Genomic DNA, 20,475 nt, shown 5'->3' on the forward strand with positions numbered 1-20,475 from the left:
TCAACATCTATCAAGGCCCTAATCAGCGTTCAGGTTAGATTAACAGCTAACTGCCACTCATCTACGTGTTAGTGTATGCTGATCGCACCCACCTCACTTAATCCCTCCACTGCCTCTACACTCACTGGTAGCCGGTATTGGATAATTTCTCTTAACTTAAACATGGGGAAGATCAAATCTTTGCCTTTGATCCCTATCACAAATATTGTCCTCTACCCTTGTTGTGGCCAGTGTCACGGGCTGAATCAGACTTTTCACAACACTGGTGCCCTGTTTGATCCTGAATTGAGTTTCTCACTTCATATTCTCCATCATTAAGACCAATTAGGTCCCTCTCCAAAACATTGCCTGTCTCCAGCCCTGCATTTGCCCATTTGCTGCTGAAACCCTAATCATAGGATCCCAACAGCGAAGAATAGGCTATTCGGCCCATCAAGTCTGCACCAATTCTGACAGAACATCTTTCCCAGGTCCATACCCACCCCATCCCTGTAACCCCATACACTTACCTTGCAAATCCACCTTACACATATTTTCCAGCTTTTTGCTACACTCTAATGGTCTTGGCTGGCTTCCCATTTTCCACTTGCCACCAAATTGAGCTCATCCAAAACCCTGCCATTCATATCCTAATGTGCATTTGTCCTGTATACCATCAACCCTTCACTCACTGGCTTAGATTGTCCCCTGGTCCAGGAACACCTCAATTTTAAAATTCTCGTCTTTTTGTTTTCAAATCCCTCTATGGCTTCACCCCTTCCTAACTCTGTAACCGTGCGCTGTCTGAATTGCATTCGCCCAATTCTGGTCTTGCTTTCCTTTTCCATGTATTCTATGTATGGTATGCTTTGTCTGGAGAGCACATAAGAAACAATACTTTTCTCTGTATACCAATAAATGTGACAATAAATCAAATCAAATTCCTAATGTTCATCATTCTGCAGCCTAGGCTGGGACAGAAATCATGGGTCCTGGTCCTTCTCCTGTTTCCAGGCCCCTTAGTTCAGGCCTCTGGTGTTTGGCATTGTTTGCAGCTCCCTTTTCCAGTCTCTGCTAAGTTCAAGAATCCACTCCCTATTCTTTTGCTCCTTAAATCCCATCTCTTTGACCAAGATGCAGTTCATCGATCTTAGCATCCCCTTATGCAATTCAGCATCAGATTTTGTTTCGCAAGAGTCAACTGAAGCAACATGGGGGTGGTATTTTACTAAGTTGAAGGCATTATTTAAATGCTAGGTGTTGTAGAAATTGAATTGGGACAAAGATTCGTGTTTTTTGAAACCAGTGCATATTGTAAACCCCTGAGGCAAGTACATTACTGAATGAAAATAATATAATTCATACTTGAGTATCTATGTTTGTGCAAATGTTAAAACTCTCCATGTTTTATTTCACATTAGAAAAAGAAGTTTCATTTATAGAGTCTTGCACAGTCTTAGGATTGTCTCATCAGGGATGTTATATTCACTGTTTAAAACATGGGAAAATATGCTCATTTGATCCGCTCAGGTTTCCACTGTCAAGCTCTCACCCCAGGTCAGTGAGAGATTCAGAATTGCCTTTGCTTGTTTTAATGTAATCACACAAGACATAAACAGTACATTGAGCAGCTATGTTGCACCTATTGCTATGTCCAGGGCATGTGCCCTCCCCTCTCCCATTCCCCCTCTGGACTTCAGGGTCACTATGTTCGATCGATAATTCCGACGTGCCACAGCAAAAAACCGCACCGACCTCCTCAGAAGACAAACACGGGACACAGTGGACAGAATACCCTTTGTCGTCCAGTACTTCCCCAGAGCGGAGAAGCTACGACATCTTCTCCAGAGCCTTCAACATGTCATTGATGAAGATGAACATATCGCCAAGGCCATCCCCACACCCCCGCTTCTTGCCTTCAAACAACCGCACAACCTCAAACAGACCATTGTCCGCAGCAAACTACCCAGCCTTCAGAAGAACAGTGACTACGACACCACACAACCCTGCCACAGCAACCTCTGCAAGACATGCCGGATCATCGGCACCAATGTCATCATCTCACATGAGAACACCATCCACCAGGTACATGGTACATACTCTTGCAATTCAGCCAACATTGTCTATCTCATACGCTGCAGAAAAGGATGTCCCGAAGCATGGTACACTGGGGAGACCATGCAGACACTATGACAACGGATGAATGAACATCGCTCGACAATCACCAGGCAAGACTGTTCCCTTCCTGTTGGCGAACACTTCAGCGGTCACGGGCATTTGGCCTCTGATCTTCAGGTAAGCGTTCTCCAAGGCGGCCTTCACGACACACAACAGCGCAGAGTCGCTGAGCAGAGCAGAGATCGCCAAGTTCCGCATACATGAGGACAGCCACAACCGGGATCTGGGGTTAATGTCACACTATCTATAATCCCCGTAACGACTTGCCTGGGCTTGCAAGATCTCACTAATTGTTCTGTCTGGAGACAATACACATCCCTTTAACCTCCACTCACATTGTCTGTCTGTATCTTTAAGACTTGATTACCTGTAAAGACTCGCATTCCAATCATTATTTTGTAAATTGAGTTTGTGTCTTTATATGCCCTGTTTGTTAACAGAACGCTTACTCACCTGACGAGGGAGCAGGGCTCCGAAAACTAGTGGACTTTGCTACCAAATAAACCTGTTGGACCTTAACCTGGAGTTGTGAAACTTCTTATGTATTTTCAGGTCACTGGCCATTTTTACCACGACAAGGATCTCAAGTGCTCTTTGGGATCTCCATAAATGTTTCTATCTAAACAATAAACAAAATCAATTCAAAGATAGTAATTTATAAGCCATCCTTAAATTTGTTAAAATTCCAAATACATCCATGAATTACAAGTCTCTAAATTCCCAGGAATAATGAAATGTGTTTTTAAAATTCATTAGGTTTGTGCAATCTGATTGGAAAGTAATTATCCAAAGATTATACTTATGATGTTGCCTCTGGGAAGTTTCCATGGCAATATGTAAAGATTGTTAGCAAATTAGGTTAAAAACTCATTGTACAAATCTACCAATTGTGTAATGTAAGCAACCCGTGCCTGCAGCTAAATGAATAAGTAAATAGCGACATTGTAGCGTGAAAATGTATCTGTGTCACCTATTGAAAAAACACAGCAGAAAAGGAAACATCCTGTCAGCATCTTTAACCATCATATTGTCTCCAATTGAAAGTGGTGTTATTTCTCTGTAAAACATAGTCAGGGGAAGACAATGGCATGATACCAACTATTCATGGACAATTGATCACTTGTAGCAGTGAGATCTCCAGATATGATTGGGAGAATTGTCCAATCATCTCCATTCTGGGTGAGAGTAGTGCTATCCAGCCAATCAGATTTTCATTGATCGCTGTTTGAGTTAATTGCTGGATGACAGAAAACATGGTCAGAATGAATGAGTCACTTCCAGATTGGCAAACTAATGATTTGGATGAAAGTACTGACTGTTTTGAGTAGGAAAGCAAGTTGTGGAGAGGGTACGGTAAGTTTGCAAAAGTATGTGCATAGTTTGTGCGGGTAAATAATTGGCAGTTGGAGGGATAGAAAAACAGTATTTTGTTTAAATAGAGATTGCAGAGTTCTGAGGTATAGAGGATTCTGGGTGTCCTAGTACATTAATCACAGAAAGTGAGTTTGCAAGTACAGCAAGTGAAAGTTAAACGGAATGTTGCCTTGTAATGCAAGGGGAATGGAATATAAAAGTCAGGAAGTATTGCTCCAACTTTAGTAAGCATTGGTGAGACGCCAACTGGAGAAGCCATCTTGCATCAGGAAGAACGTGCTCGCTTTGGAAGCTGTTCAGAGGTTCTCGAGGCTGATGTTTGGGCCAAAGGGATTGTTTTATGAAGAAGGTTGAGCAGATTGAGCCTACTGTCATTGGAATTTAGAAGCGGGATACGTCATCTGATTCAAACACAAGATTCTGAGGGGGTTGACAGGTAGATGCTGACAGTGCCAAAACACACAATAACGGATCTCCCATATAAGAAGATGAGGAGGAATTTTTTTTCCTCTGAGGACCATTATTATTTGGAATTCTCTGCCACAGAGAGCAAGAGAGGCTGAATCATTGAATATGTTCAAGGATAAGTTAAATAGATCTTTAATTGAAAGGGAATTCCTGGGGCAGGTGAGAAGGTTGAGTTAAGACCACAATTAGACCTGCCATGATTTTATTGCATTGTGGAGCAAGCTTGATGGGCTGAATGGGCTATTTCTTATGATCATCATGTATGCTGTCTGCAAATGCAGTCTTCTAGGGCATGGCAACATTTCAGTTTCCATTTCCCTCTTTTATTATTAGAATGGGATCTTTTAGTGTCTGGTGACTTTATAAAGAAAAGTGCAACACAGGAACAGGCCCTTCTGCCCTCCAACCTTGTGCCATTCATGATGCCCTAATTAAACTATTGTGTGCAGTGCTGGTCACCTCACTATAAGAAGGATGTGGAAGCAGAGGAGATTTACCAGGATGCTGCCTGGTTTGGAGGGTAGGTCATATGAGTAAAGGTTGAGGGAGCTGGGGCTTTTCTCTTTAGAGCGGAGGAGGATGAGCGGCGACTTAATAGAAGCTTATAGGGTGATGAGGAGTGGACGTGGATGAGGATGATAGAGTGGATGTGCAGAGACTATTTCCTCGGGTGGATGTAGCTGTTACTAGGGGGCATAACTATAAGGTTCATGGTGGGAGATATAAGAGGGATGTCCGAGGTAGATTCTTCACTCGGAGTGGTTGGAGTGTGGAATGGACTGCCTGCTGTGATAGTGGAGTCGGATACTTTAGGAACTTTCAAGTGATTATTGAATAGGCACATGGAGCACACCAGAATGATAGGGAGTGGGATGGCTTGATCTTGGATTCGGATATAGCCTGGCACAACATCGAGGGCCGAAGAGCCTGTACTGTTCTGTACTGTGATATGTTCTAAACTAAAAAAAATCTTCTGCTCTTACTTGGTCCTTATCCCTCTATTCCCTCCCAATCCATGTACCATTCAGATGCCTCTTAAATGTTGCTAATGTGCCTGCTTTCACCAGTATGTTTCAGATAGCCACCACTCTCTACATGTAAAACCTCCCCCATACACCTTGAACCCGTGCTCCTTTGTAATTGACACTTCCACCCTAAGAAATAGCCTCTGACTATCCATGCTGTTTATGCCTCTCATAATTTTGTAGACCTCTATCAGGTCTCTCCTTAGCCTCCGTCTTTCCAGTGAAAATAATCTTAGTTTATTCAACCCCTCCTCAAAGTCAACACCCTTGAGACCAGGCAACATTCTGATGAACTCCTTTGCACTCTTTCCAAAGCTCCCATGTCCCTCAGGTAGTGTGGTTAACAGAATTGCATGCAGTACTCCAAATACGGCTGAACCAAGGTTTTATATAGCTGTAACTTGATTTCCGAACTCTTGTACTCGGTGCCCCAGCATGCCATATGCCTTCTTAATCACCTTCGCCAGCTGTGTTGGCACTTTTAGGAAACTGTGGACCTGCATTCCCAAATCTCTTTGTACACTAATGTTCCTAAGGGTTCTGCTGCTTAGAGTATAATTCACAATGAAACAAATTGTGAGAAGTGAGATTAAAAACAAGTGCTGGACATGCTCAGCAGGATAGGCAGCATCTGTGGAGAGAAAAAGTTTAACAGCATTTTAAGTTTTGGGTCAGAGCTCTGACATCAGGTCCAATGGGGGTCAGAATATTTTGCACAAATTGGCCAAATTTGTGGTCGGAGTTACCCAATTAAAGACAACGTGTGGGACCCTGAAGCTAGAGATGGTCAATGGCCTGTTAATTGCCTAATTGGCTCATATTTGGTTGACCTTCCCCAAAGTAGCAATGTGGGTGATGTCAGTTCTCTGGTCAGGTTTTCAAAATATATATTGGAGCCAAGAAGCCACCTGAAGGTCAGAAGTAGCAATTAGGTGAAAGTGACCTGATAGTCATGGACTAGGCAGTAGAATTTAGTGTGAGGTACAGTGCTAATCAGTGCATTGCAGGTGTCTACGACAAATATAAATGAGTGATCAGGATTATGCCATAAAGAGATTTTTACTCCACTGTTTAAGATGTTTTATTCATGAAAGAAGAGGCTCAAAACGATGGGAAATTACAATTGGATTAGCAGTTGGACCCTCCGCACACTTTAAAAACCAACAGTTTGGTTTCGGTGATTTTAGTAAACCATAAGAATAAAGAGCTAGAGGTTTGGAAGCTTCATGTAAAAGCAAAATGACGTGACCTCTGCACTCTGATTCAAAGACGGAAAGAGGAAGCTGGGATCTATGATTTCACCCACAAGAGCATCAAACTTTTTAGCACTGAGGTTACTAATTCAGAACCAGTAAAGTTTAAAAGGACACTGGATTGTTGTCTAGAGATAACTGACAGAAAGACATATTGCAGAGAAAAAAAAAATTGTGTACCAATTTAAGATGATCAGTTGAGTTTGTAACATGTGAAGTGATACATTCATACACAGGGACCCATCCTCTGTAAATTAAAGGAATATCTTCAATCCTCGAGGCTTTTTTGAATTGCCCAGGAGCTTGGGGATCCTCTATCTCCCTGCAAATTCTCCATGGCGATATCTCAGCCAATCGGAGTTGATTTGTTAACCAATTAGCTCCTTTTCTCCTGTCATATAAACTGTTGTGATCATTTGAAATTTGGCATTCTTATGTTTGTCCTGATGAACTCAAGATGAAAAGCCTCAGCAGCAAGTCTCTCTTTTCAGCAATGTTCAAATTCTGTAATACCAATAGGATAGTGGAGATATAGGATTAAAGTAAATGGTTGCTGGTCTGATAATGTTCCCGCGGTCTTCATTGTGATGCAGCACAGAAAATAATGTATACATCCTACACATGAACATTACGTTTTCTCATTCACACTGTCACGCTCTCCCACCCTTTCTCTCTCTCTCACACACACGTGTTGGGGTTCCCAAAGAAAAACAAAGCCAGACTTATTTGCAATATTTATAAACTGGTCCAAGACTATGACTAGTGTATTACATTTCGTTAACCACTCTCTGATAGAAATTGGCAAATTGGGAGAGTGTTTTTGTAAAAAAACAATACATCCCAGACAAACTGCCAATTATTTACAGGACTCCTGCCAAAATAATTTCTAATCATTCCTAAGTGGTACTTTATACGGAAGATTCTAGAACCAATTCTGCTGCCCAGATTTGTGCCTCTGGTATTGAACATAGTTATAAGAAGGTGTTCTGTTGACTATAGGCCAAAACCTTTAATAATGATGTGTTAAAATGAAGTTGTGGGATGAAGATGGTGGAGTGAGTGAATCAGGAATAACCATTTCACAGAAACGTGGAATTTTTCTCTGCCCCTCTCAAAGTTGCTGCACTCTGCACTCTCAGGTTTAACCCTAACTTTGTTATTAAACCTGCGGGCAAGGATGGTGATGTTGTTGTCTGGTGTGCCGACCTCTACCTTTTGAGAGACTGAATGCTAGCTCTCTAACTCTTCTTCCTACCTCCCCTGGATCATGACTCCACTGCTGAATGTCAAGCCATTGTTTCCAGAACGGAATCTCTTCGCCCCTGGGGATCTTCCCTTCACAGCTTTTAATCTCACAGTCCCCCTGCCATAGACACAACTTCTTACCAAAATCTATAAACATTGGAGCAGGAATAGACTTAAACAATGAACTTATTTCTTCCTATCTCAACTTTTTGTTTTGCTCCTTTCTGCCAGTCCCTTCCGATTTGCATCCATGACTCTTCCGATGCCCACTAAGCTTCTTGGCCCTTCGGTGTGGATTTCCAATCCCACTACACCCCCATTCTCCGCCAGGACAGCCCTATTTCTTCCTCAAATGGAGTCCCAACCAGCCGCCAGCCACCATCCACCACCATGCTGAACTTAACTCTACTCGCTTTGTTCAAATGAAAGGTTTTGCAATGGAGCTGCATGGTTGCTATGGGTACCTGCATGTGTCCTAGCTATGTCTGCCTTTTTATTCTTTGTTTAAATTCTGTTTAGGCCTTGCCCTCATCTATTTTCTCGTACATTTGACAAATCAGTTTCTTGCTCTAACTTGGAACTGGAAAGTTCCATCAACTTTGTTCCAATGTTTCACTTATTTTGCCTTCATGCGGTCCATCTCCCAGTCTTCCTGTGCCTTTCTTGATTCTGACCCTATCCCTGACAATAGGCTATCCTCCTGCAGTACCTTGGCTATACTCCCCCATTCCTCACGCTTGAAAGGACTCCATTCCCTTCTCCAGTTTGTTGGCTTTGATTTGTGTCTGTTCCGATGACGTAAACTTCCACGTTAGTGTTCCTCACATCTTCCTTTTCCCTCAGCTGAATATTCTGCCTCTCCCTCCCCAAACCCTCTCCATTTCCTGCCCTTCAGCTCTCACCCTTTTCTCTTCCTCCCAGAACCATGATCATGCTCCTCTTGTTCTCACCTTCCAGATGAAGCAGCAATTTACTTGTATCCTTTCAACTTCGTCTATCGTATTCACTGCTGATGATACATCCTCCTCTACACTGTGGAAACAAAACACAGACTGGATGCCCACTTTACAGAATGCCTCCACTCAGATCCTGAGTTGCCGGTCACTTGTCATTTTAATTCTCCGCTTGCAGTTTGCACTGAGTTCATCCCAGTTACTCTGATCTTTTACAGAGCGATGATAAAGCTGACACATCTTTCAAGCCAAAGAGAAGTTTCTTTGCTGCCAGAGACTTGTACATGTACCGACATGGCTACCCAGTAAGTGGCCATTTTGCTGCTCCCTGGATTGCGTACAATGGGAAATTGTCAATGCCGTCACTAATTCTAATTCTAAGTCGCAAACTAATTCTGTTGTTTCGCACTCCTCCACCCCTCCCACCTTTTTTTATTAATTAGTCTCAAGTAGGCTTATATTAATACTGCAATGATGTTACTGTGAAGTTCCCCTGGCCACCACACTCTGGTGTTTGTTTGGGTACGTTTAGGAAGAATTTAACATGGACAATGTACCTAACCATTACATCTTTTGAACTGAGTGTGGAAATCGCAGCACCTGATGGAAACGCATGCAGATGCAGGGAGAATGTGTAGACTCCACACAGGCCCAACCAGGAATTGAACCCAGGTCCCTGGTGCTGTGAAGCAGCAGTGCTAACCACTGTGCCACCTCTCTGATCACAAAGACTGGAGTGGGATTTTCCAGCTGCAGATGCCGCAAGACTGCAAATTCCTACCCGAGCTGAATGGACCTATAAATGGTCTGGGTCATGTGATAGCCATGTGTTATTCTGGACACCATGTCAATGTCTTGAATAGGATACAAAAGAGATCCACCAGAATGATACCAGAGATTGGCACTACAATTATGTGAAGAGGCTAGAGATGCTAGAATTGTTACCATTAAAGGGAAATGTGAAAAAGAGGGGTTTTGATAGCTAAATGGAATGAAACTGCTTTTACCAGAAGGAAGGTTGGTAACAACATGTCTCAGATTTCAGATAATTAGTAAAAAGGCAGAGAGAAGTTTTTTTAATGCAACAAATTGCTCTGGAATAAACTGCCTGAGTGTTTAAAAAAGAACAAATTTGGTTTTAACTTTCATAAGGGGAGAATGAGAGGAATTGAAAACTCTGTCTAAGATGGGCTGAAAGGCCTTGTTTTTGTGCTGTTGTTCTATAATTGGGTTTGTGATCTGCTTCTGTCTTGGTGGGTTGGTTGTTTGTAGGGCCAATTGTAATTGTACATTTTTCCCTGTGACACATCCATGAGCCAGCCGGAAACAGTGCTTATTCCCCCAGCTTTCAGGAGTCCAGGGTGAGAGCTTGGAATTCAGCAGGAACTTAACCCTGCATTTCAGGGTGTGAATAGGTCCACAGGCAGAGTGGTGAAAGTCACATTTTATTTTGCAACCAATGCAAGAGCAGTTGAGGAATCAGATGTGTGTCAGCGTATAGGGAAGAAACTAGTGTGGCATCTCTATTTAAGAGTGGAGACAAAATAAGTAACTAACTATAGACCAGTTAGTCCAACTTTGGGTGTGGGCAGGATCAGGTATAAAGAAAGGGTTAACTATGGGTTAAATATCTACCCCTCCTAATCCATGTGCTCACATGCAAGTTGCAACTGAACAAATTTTGTAGAGTTTTTTTGAATATGTGACTATTTGCTGGACAAAAGGTTTGCACTGGAGGTGCCTAGTCTTGAACTACAAGAAGATATAGACGGAATGGCTAAATGAGCAGATGAAATTTAACTTTTTTCAGTGTGAGATGGTACACTTTTGGAAGGAATAATTTGACAAGGAAGTACTCAATGAATGGTAGGACACTAGGGAGTTCTGTGAATTAAAGGAACCTTGGTGTGTTTGTTCACAGATTTCTGAAAGTGGAAAGGCATGTTAATAGAGTAGTGAAAAGGCACATTTATCAATCAAGATATAGATTACAAAAGCAGGGAAGTCGTGTTGAAATTGTATAAAACTTTTGTGAGGCCACAACTAGACTACTTGTGTGCATTTCTGATTGCAATATTATTGGAAGGATATGATTGCACTGGAGGGTGTGCAGAGGAGATTCACCAGGATGCTGCCTGCAATGGAACATTTAAGTTATGACGAGAAGTTGGATAGACTTGGGGTGTTTTTGTTGGAGCAGAGAAGACTGAGGGGTGACCTGATTGAGTTGTATAAGGTTATGAGGAACGTGGACAGAGTGGATAAGGAGCAGCTGCTCTCCTTAGTTGGAGGTCAGTCACAAGGGACATAGGCTCAAGATGAGGGGCAGAAGGTTTAGGGGATGTGAGGAAAAATGTTTTTACCCAGAGGGTGATGATGGTCTGGAATTCTCTGCCTGCAAGGGTGGTAGAGGTGGGTTGCCTCACATTCTTTAGAAAGTGCCTGGATGAGCACTTGGTACATCATAACATTCAGGGTTATGGGCCAAATGATGGCGGATGGGATTAGGTGGGAATTCAGCAGTTTCTAATGAATTGGGGTGGACTTGATGGGCTGAAGGACCTCTTCTGTGCTGTATGATTCTATGATATGGATTGTTTCAAAGATATTGGCAGGTTAATTCACAGCTGTCATGTGAGGTTGGAGAAGGGATTGTTCTGCATGAATTGAGGAGGAGATTTGATAGAGGTGAACAAGATTCTGACAGCTTTAGATAAGGTAGACAAAGAAAAGCTGTTCCCTTTTGCTAATGGCATACTGGTTGCTTATATTTTGGACAAGTGATGAAGAGAGAATGTGAGAAATTACTTTTTTTACCCAGTGAGTGGTAAAGACTCGAAACTTGCTACCTATGAGGATGGTGGAAGCATAATCAATTAATGATTTCAAAAGGAAATTGGATTGGCACAGGGAAACATAATTGTACAGGCCACAAAAAGACTGTGCTGTGTGTCATTGTAGAAAGAATATTAATCATTAGAGAACATATAGTAGAGATTCAGTAGGGTCTCGTCACAGCTAAAAAAAACTATGATTGAGGAGAGGCATAAGAAGCTCCCTGACTATTTCCACTGGAGAAACTTAAGATTTTTTTATTAAAGTGATGAATGCTTTGACATGCAGAATGCTTTGGTAGATGCAGAAAAATTAGAAAAACGTTTGAAGTGAAAGAATGCAGAGCAAGCAGGACAGTCAGACTGTGTGTCAGGACAGACTTGGGTATGATGCCAGGTCTGGGACATGAAGAACGGTCACATTACAAACATCAGAGGATACCTGCTGCCCTTTCAACTAGGTTCCAGCATCAGCTAATTCCTTCAGGAGAAGAGATAAGGAAATAACTGGAATCATCCTCAGCTTGTGCATCTTCCCACTCCCACAATCCAGAGATGTGCAGGTTAGTTTGATTGACAATGCTGAATTACTCCTTGGTACCCCAAGGCTTGGGGGATGGTAAAAATGTGTGGTTATGGGGAAAGTGCAGGGAGAGTGCCTGGCTACAATATTTTGTCAGAGAGTCAGTGTAGACTTGCTGGACCATATAGCATCCTTATGCACTGTAGGGATTCTATGAACTTTCCAGTCATCTCAAGTGGGTCTGGGTTCATTGACTGGTTTTGTGTAGGCACTGTTAGAAATTGGATGTTCAGAACAAGTGGAGGAAGTGGAGAGTGCAGAGGTTGGTGTTTCTGGGCATGATGCAGACTCTTGTCTCAGTGGGCTTACACCCCAAAAACCTACGCTATTATGCCACTCCACGTATATTTTGTTTTTACAGAGGAAATCAATGAATCAAATACAATTTCAATGAGTGGTGATAGCTGACATGGCGCAGGAGTGCTGTGTGTATGTTTAATTGTTTGTGATTTATACTCAGGCAAAATCACGAGAAACCAAATTCTTCAGCACTTACGCCAATCTGAAGTTTTATACACAGGAAATTGCCATGAAGCCGGATGGTAAGTGCAGAGTTCTGCAGATCACAGCTCTGTAAAGCAACAGGGTGATTATCAGTTAACTCATTTACTTATCAAAGTCTCAACATTCGACCCACACTGAGTAAAGAGCTTTCTCTTGAATTCCTTGCTAAATTTATTAGTAACTGCTTTATATTTTTCACCCCTACTTTTTAGTTTCCCATTATTTGAGACATCTTCTGTACATCTAATCTATAAAACCCGTTTATATTCTTTACATCTACTATATCATACCCTTTTATAATCTTTACATCTGCTGTATAAGACCGTTTTATAATCTCTACATCTGCAATATTAAACCCTGTTATAATCTCTGCATCTACTCTGTATTTAATATTCTCTGCATCAACTGTGTCAAGCCCTTTTACAGTCTCTACATCTGCTATATTAAACCCTCATGTAACCCTGATATCTGCGATATCAAACCCTTTTATAATCTCTATATCTACTATATCATACCTTTTTATAATCGTTAAAGGGTTAAAAACCCTTTTTATAATCCCTGCATCTACTTCAGCAAGGTCCCTCATGGCAGACTGGTGCAGAGGGTGAAGTCACTTGGGATCAGAAATGAGTTGGCAAGGTGGACACAGAACTGGCTCGATCATAGAAGACGGAGGGTAGCAGTGGAAGGGTGTATTTCTGAATGGAGGGCTGTGACAAGTAGCGTTCCTCAGGGATCAGTGCTGAGACCTTTGCTGTTTGTAATATATATAAATGATTTGGAGGAAAATGTAACTGGATTGATTAGTAAGTTTGCGGAGACACAAAGGTTGGTGGATTTGCAGATAGCGATGAGGACCATCAGAGGATACAGTAGGACATAGATCAGTTGGAGACTTGGGCGGAGAGATGGCAGACGGAGTTTCATCCAGACAAATGGAGGTAATGCATTTTGGAAGGTCTATTACATATAGGAAATATACAGTAAATAGCAGAACCTTTAAGAGTATTGATTGACAGAGGGATCTGGATGTACAGGTACAGAGATAGTCAAGAAGAGGTACGGCGTGCCTGCCTTCATTGCCTTCACTGGCTGGGGCATTGATTTTTAAAATTGGCAAGTCATGTTGCAGCTTTGTAGAACTTTAGTTGGGCCACACTTGCACTATAGTGTTCAATTCTGGTTGCCACACTACCAGAAGGATGTAGAGGCTTTGGAGAGGGTACAGAAAAGATTTACCAGGGTGTTGCCTGGTATGGAGGGCATTCGCTATGAGGAGAGGTTGGAGAAACTTGGTTTGTTCTCAATAGAACGATGGAGGTTGAGGGGTGACCTGATAGAAATCTACAAGATTATGAGGGGCATGGACAGGATGGATAGTCAGAAGCTTTTTCCCAGGGTGGAAAAGTCAATAATTGGGGGGGGGGGGGCATAGATTCAAAGTGAAGGGCAAGGTTTAAAGGAGATGTTCGAGGCATGTTTTTTACACAGAGGATGGTGGGTGCCTGGAACTTGCTGCCGGAGGAGGTAGTGGAAGCAGATATGATAGTGACATTTAAGGGGCATCTTGACAAATACATGAATAGGATGGGGATAGAGGGATACAATCCCCAGAAGGGTGGGGGTTTTAGTTGAGTCATGCAGCATGGTCGGTGCAGACATGAAGGGCTGAAGGGCCTGTTCCTGTGCTGTAATTTTGTTTGTTCTTTGTACTCCATCAAACCCTTTTATAATCTCTGCATTTGCTATATCAAACTCTTTTATAATCTCTATATTTCCTATTCAAACCCTTTTATAATATTCTACACCTACCCTATCAAATATTTTTATAATCTGTACATCTGCTATATCAAACCCTTCCATAACCTTAAAACCTGAATCTAATCACTTTTCAACTTTATCCCCAGCCAGTTTCCTGTTCATTGTAACTAATAATTCCTCAATTTTTTTGTTGTGTTTGGCCTATTTTTTTAATGCTTGGCCCCTTTTAAATATTTCAGTACTGCCATGTGTATGGTAACTTAGAGCGACCAATTTGTGAGTAGCCTTTGGTGGCAACCCTCAACAGGCGATGTGCTTAGAGGGAAAATTAGCTGTTAACCTTGCAATTCTGGTATCATTTTTGCAAATCTTTAATGTGCCTTACCCAGTGTCTCTTAACAATCCTGTTCTAGACAGTTAAAATGTTGCTTGTTTGTATATTTTGTGTATAGGTGTTTATATCAATGAAATCCTCACCAAGTGGAAAGGAGATTATGACAAGCTAGAACACAATCACACCTATATTCAATGGTTGGCATCATCTTTTTGACTCTTGCAATGTAATTAATTTTCCTCTCATCTTTACCTGCAATTTGTAACTAATGTTTTGCAATCATTAACTAGGCTGTTCCCATTGCGAGAACCTGGCCTGAACTGGCATGCTGAAGAACTGACTGCAGAAGAGATTAAGGTAAATTCAACTGCAGTGACCTGGTTTGAACTTATTGTCTCTCATTCTCCTCATCCTTGTTCTTTACATCTGTCCCTTCCTCTCCTGAGCTGCTGATATATGTTCAAATGAACACCATCTGCTCCTTGCATCAAAACATTTGCAATGTGAGCCCAGTGCCATACGAGGGTTTACAGTTCAGCCCAATGCTGGTCCTCATCCAGCATCTAAATAAGTCTATTTTCCAGCAAGTAGGATTGAAATCATTAGTAAGACGTGGACTGGGGCTTCCCCTCTCTCTCTCTCTCTCTCTCTCTCTCCATCTTTCACCACATTTTCACAGCACGACCAAAATGGCATCATCATATGCACTGTGACACAAATCACAGTCAACACAAAGTCAAGCATTAAATCAGCTTTCTCCAATTTGTATGGTCCATTCACTGAGAAATGGACCGAGCCTGAAAGCACTGTTATTGCAGGGATTAAATATCCATGAATCTTTTCATACACAGGTTAAACATGTCTGCACTTTCACACTTATTAAACATCCCTGCATTCTCACGTACATTAAACATCTCTGCACTTTAATGTGCATTAACCATCACTGCACTCGTGTGCTAAACATCCCTGCACTCTCGCATACGTGTTAATGTTTCCACACATTCGCATACATGTTAATGCCCCCATACACTCTCAAATGACCCTGCACTCTCTCGCGTGTTGAACATTCCTGTGCCCCCTCGCGTGTTGAATATCCCTGTGCGTGCTCTCGCGTGTTGGATGTTGTCGCGCAGTGCTCTGGTGCATTAGCCGTTGCTGCCCGGTGCTACAGCGCATTGGCCGTCACTGCCTGGGGTTCTGGCGTATTGGCCAGGGTGTGGGTGGCAGGCAGGGCACTGGCGCTCTGGCCACTGCCACTGCCCGGTGCTCTGGCTGCTGCCACTGCCCGGTGGCAAGGCTGCCACCTGGTGCTCTGGCCGCCGCTGCGGCCCAGCTCTCTGGCTGCTGTTGTCTGGTGTGTTGGCCTCTGATGCATTGGCCGGTGCTGCGTGGTATTTTGGCCTCTCCTGGTCACTGTGCAGCACTCTGGCACCGTCCTGGCTGCTGTGCCCTGGCACCCTCCTGGCCACCGCTTTGTGCTCCCCGGTGCTCTCCTGGCCTCCATGCTGGGCACCCCGGCACCCTCCTGGCCGCCACACTCCTGGTCACCACGTGCCATCTCCGACACCCTCCTGGCTACCGCGCGGTGCTCCTGCACGCTCCTGGCTGCCATGTGGCATGCTCCTGGCCACCGCACGGTGCTCCGGTGCACTCCTGGTCGCCGCACAACACACGGCGCTCTGATGTGCTCTTGGTCGCCGCACAGCGCTCTTGTGTGCACGCGTGTTGAGCATCCCCGTGTCCGTCCAATTCAGAGGTTTATCGTCAGCCTTTTTTGAAAGCACATCCACTGTCCTTTCCAGCAATGCTGTACAGATTATTGTTTCCTATATGTCACCTCTGGTTCTTTTTCCAATTACCTGACATCCTTTGATTACAGGTTCTGTGCCAGTACAAATTTTCTTCTTCGTATTCTATCCAAACCATTTGCTTCTCTCAAATCTCTCTACATTTTCATTCCATTGATTTGGAGCTCCACCTCTCTAGTATCAATCCAGTAAGTCTCCAACTCCTGGGCAACTTTCCTAATGTTTGGTGCACAGAGTCAAAACAATCCTCGAGCTTCAGCCTATCGTTTTATAAAGGTTTAACCTAACATGTTGTTGTGTTCTCCATTTATAAAGTCAAAGATTCCTTACATTTTAACAGTCCTATGAAGACTTGTGTACTTACGGTCCCAAGTCTCTCTGTTTCCCCACCCCCATTTGAAACTGTACCATTGAGCTTAATAACTTCTTGCCTGATTCTGTTACCCAAAATGAAGCACATCACCTTCATCAGCCATGCTTTTGCCCCTTTCACCAGCCTGTCTCTTTCCTCCTGGAGCATGTTATTAGCCTCGTCATCATTTACTATGTTTCTAAGTTACATGCTATCTTTGAAATTATACCCTGTGTACAGGCTATTCATAAATACTAAACAGAACAATAATGATATTAGCAATCACTGAGAAACAACTCCGATCAGTAAAGTAATTGTTTATCTCCGCTGCCTGCTCACTCTCTTAGCCAGTCAGTTCTATTGCAAACTAATGTGGTACATCCTTTTATAAATACATATTTACACTTTAATCCCACAACCTTCATCAACTCTTTCTGTGAGCTCATCACAGAATTTGATGAAGCTAGTCAAACACAATTTCCATATTGCTTCTTGGCCTTTTGGCTAACAAATGTCAGATGAAGCCAAGGATGGAGTGCAATGTGTTATCTTGTCAGCTTTGGTCTTGTTAATCTCTCTTGTAAGGACCATGAATTGGATTCAATTTGAATTTGAATTGACTTTTGCAGCAAGCAAGAAGATGGATTCAGGTCTTCCAGGACCAATCTGAAAAGGCTTTGTAACTTTAAGAATGGAATGAAAATTTAAAAAAACAAATCCATGTTGAATCATAGAACAATGCAATCCCCTAAGTGCAGAAGGAGGCCATTTGGCTCAAAAAAGCATCTTAATCAGGCCCATGTCCTCCTCCTGCCCTGTCCAGGAAACCCCCATGTATTGACCATGGCCAATCCATCTGACCTAAACATCTTTGGACGCTAAGAGGCAATTTGGCACAGCCAATCCACCTGAGCTTTCATTGAGTGGGCTGTACTTGCCAGATTATCCCCCTGCTATTTTTTTGAGGGAGATGCAACATTTCCAATTTTCTGGCATCACTCCCACGATTCTCCCAAAAGTGCTGAATTGATGGGAGAATGGTTCCAAATCCCAACAGTTCTGTCAGGTCTCTGTGCATTGAAGAGGTCCAGTCGGGAATATCATTAAAAACCCAGAGAGCTTCCTATTCATGCAGGAGTTTGACAGTTCTGGAATTGTGTGCATGCACAGTGTTCCCTATCTGTCAGTCTCCCCATTTGCAGTCCAGATCAATTGCTGGTCAATCGCCCCACAGTGCTGTCTCCACCCAACCCCAATGGCCCAATCATGGTCCTCTCAGCAATTTGCGGCCAGCCCTGACCCTCCACCCCAGAGCACCCCAATGCACTGCCCAGCCCCCCCAACTCCCCCAGCAGTGGCAATCCTCCCACCCCCTGCACCTGAGCAGACCTCCCCTGGGGTCAGACTCACCCATCCCCCGGGGTGGCAACAGCCTCCCCTCCCAGCAGACCACCACCCCCACCCCCGCCCCCCCCCCTCCCCAGCCCACCCCAATCACTGCCCTCTCTCCATCCCAGACTGATATTGTCTGCAGGGTGGCAGCAGATTTCCCCCCCATCCTCTTGGCACTGATAGGGCAATGCCAACATCTCCTCTGGGCATGGGCACTTTGCTCCTTGGGCAGTGCCAGGGCACAGGCTGGCACTGCCAGGGCGCCCATGCCCAGGGAGCTCCTCCCCCACAGCTGCCTGACCCCCTGGAGTGCCCTGATTGCCCCTCCTTCATTCCGGCGGGGTCTCTCCCTCTAGTTTCCTGAACATGGGGAGCTAGTCTGAACACCGCTGGAATGAAGAGTGGAGTGGGAGATTCAATCGGGATCTGAAAGTTCCCAATAATTAACTAATAAACATATTTAAAATACATGCAGAAAAGATTTAAATGACCTACTTGCCTTCCCACTAGTTTCCAGCATGGTCTGGCCAGCGACTGTTCTCTCCCGGCACATGTGCAAATCTCTGTTCAAAGACCGGAGACGTGTGTCTCCCACCGCAACCCAACAGAGTAATTGTGGGTGGCGATGGGAAAATCATGGTCCCAATTTCAAGGTGGGTGGCAGGGATTTGTGTCATGAGATGATTAAAGTGAGATTTCACTAACATAAAGTAGTCAAACTTGGTTCTGATTTGGAATCTGATGTCAACAGTTTATATATTAAATTTTTATTGTAATTTTCTTTAACAGGAATTTCTTAAAACTAAAAAAGCAAAGAGTAACTATCTCCAAGTCTATGAAATTATGCTGGATTTTTTTGGATTGAAACTTGAGAACAGGATCACTGGGAGACTGGCTCGAGCCTCCAATTGGAAAGAGCGATTTCAGCACCTGAATGAGTAAGTGTGTGAGGAGTTCAGTGGCCTCTCGGTGGAGGCTACACGTACGCCATGAATATCACAAAGATACCTGTCAGATGTAACAGGGTACCATCAAGGGCAGAGGCAGGGAAAGGGGATTGGCAAAGAGGAATTGAACAACAGAGGAAACCTGTGATGGGGTGGCAGAGTGTAATGAATATCAAAATAGAGGAATTATGATGCAAGGCAAAGTGGTGATAATGCGCTAAATAAAGAAACTGGTGAGTAGGAACATCAGGACCATGTACAGAAGTTTACAGACTTGTGACTGGTTAATAACGCATAATAAACGTCTGCGATTGCCATGGAAGTAGCTTCCCCACAAGAGACCAGTCTAGCTGAGAGTGGATCAGTGATAGAAAAACATGAAACGGCAGGATAAAAAATTCAAAAGAAAATGCAGGCTTTGCTGTGAGGAATGGTGAGTACCAGTGCTCCAATTCTGTACTCTAGACAAAAGATGAGCTCTGTGGGAAGCTTGACACTACTAAAGCAGAATACCAAAGTCAGAACATTTACTGGAGAATTACAGCACAGAGTGGCAGGTAGTTCATGAGGCATGGTCCTCCTGCTACAGAAATCATGAATAACAAAGGAAAAAAGACAGAGACTACTTGAGCTTTGTGTAACACTTTCTTTACGAACAAACCATGACACAAGGTGCCCTGGAGACATTGGCACCAGCTGGATCTTATCATCAACATACATAGAAGGAGGCTATTCAGCCCATTGAGTCTGCACTGACCTCAATCCCACACAGGCTGTACTCCCATGTATTTATCTTGCTAATCCCCCCGACACTAGAGTAAATTTAGCATGGCCAATCAACTTAACTCGCAAGTCTTTGGACTGTGGGTAGAAATTGAAACACCCAGAGGAAACCCATGCAGACACAGGGACAATGTGCAAACTTCACACACACAGTGGCCTGAGGCCAGAATTGAACCTGGGTCCCTTGCACTATGAGGCAGCAGTGCTAACCACTGTGCCACTTTATAGACCAAAAGTCTCAGGAAAATATTCTCAGCGCACACAGTCACCATAGTGTGACTGTGATACCTTACTCTCAGCTGTACACTAACAAGCATACAGATAACACAGTGCTCACTGTGAAATAGATCGCTCCCTGCTGTACAAGTTTACAAGAATGTTGCCAGGTGAGAAAAACGTAGCTATGAGAAGAGATTGGATAAATTGGGATTAGTTTCCTTGGAACAAAGAAGGCTGAGGAGTGACTTGATAGAGATGTACAAAATTATGAGGAGAGTGGACAGGATAAAATTGTTGGTTGAGAATTCTGTAACCAGGGGGTGGAGATTTAAGATAAGAGGCAGTTAGGTGTAGACGGTACATGAGAATAACGTTTTTTGCACAAAAGGTTTGGAATTTGCTGCCGGAGTTGGACATGGAGGCAGACACCCTATAAACTCTATGGGCTATGGGCCAGGTGCAGGAAGGTGGAATGAATTTGCT

At 43.4% G+C, this 20,475-nt stretch overlaps 1 protein-coding gene across 1 annotated transcript in view; it reads left to right on the forward strand.

Annotated features, from left to right (window-relative positions):
* Positions 1-20,475, forward strand: part of LOC145344814 (opioid growth factor receptor-like protein 1) — a 46,944-nt gene that overhangs the window by 12,047 nt on the left and 14,422 nt on the right. Inside the window, exons 2-6 of the mRNA XM_080191984.1 lie at positions 8,694-8,780; positions 12,353-12,434; positions 14,610-14,688; positions 14,782-14,848; positions 18,833-18,981. Coding sequence (XP_080048110.1) covers positions 8,694-8,780; positions 12,353-12,434; positions 14,610-14,688; positions 14,782-14,848; positions 18,833-18,981 — 464 coding nt within the window. The remainder of the gene's footprint in view (positions 1-8,693; positions 8,781-12,352; positions 12,435-14,609; positions 14,689-14,781; positions 14,849-18,832; positions 18,982-20,475) is intronic.

This window comes from Carcharhinus amblyrhynchos, chromosome 7, assembly GCF_965287045.1.
Source record: "Carcharhinus amblyrhynchos chromosome 7, sCarAmb.v2.hapA, whole genome shotgun sequence".
Taxonomy (NCBI): domain Eukaryota; kingdom Metazoa; phylum Chordata; class Chondrichthyes; order Carcharhiniformes; family Carcharhinidae; genus Carcharhinus; species Carcharhinus amblyrhynchos.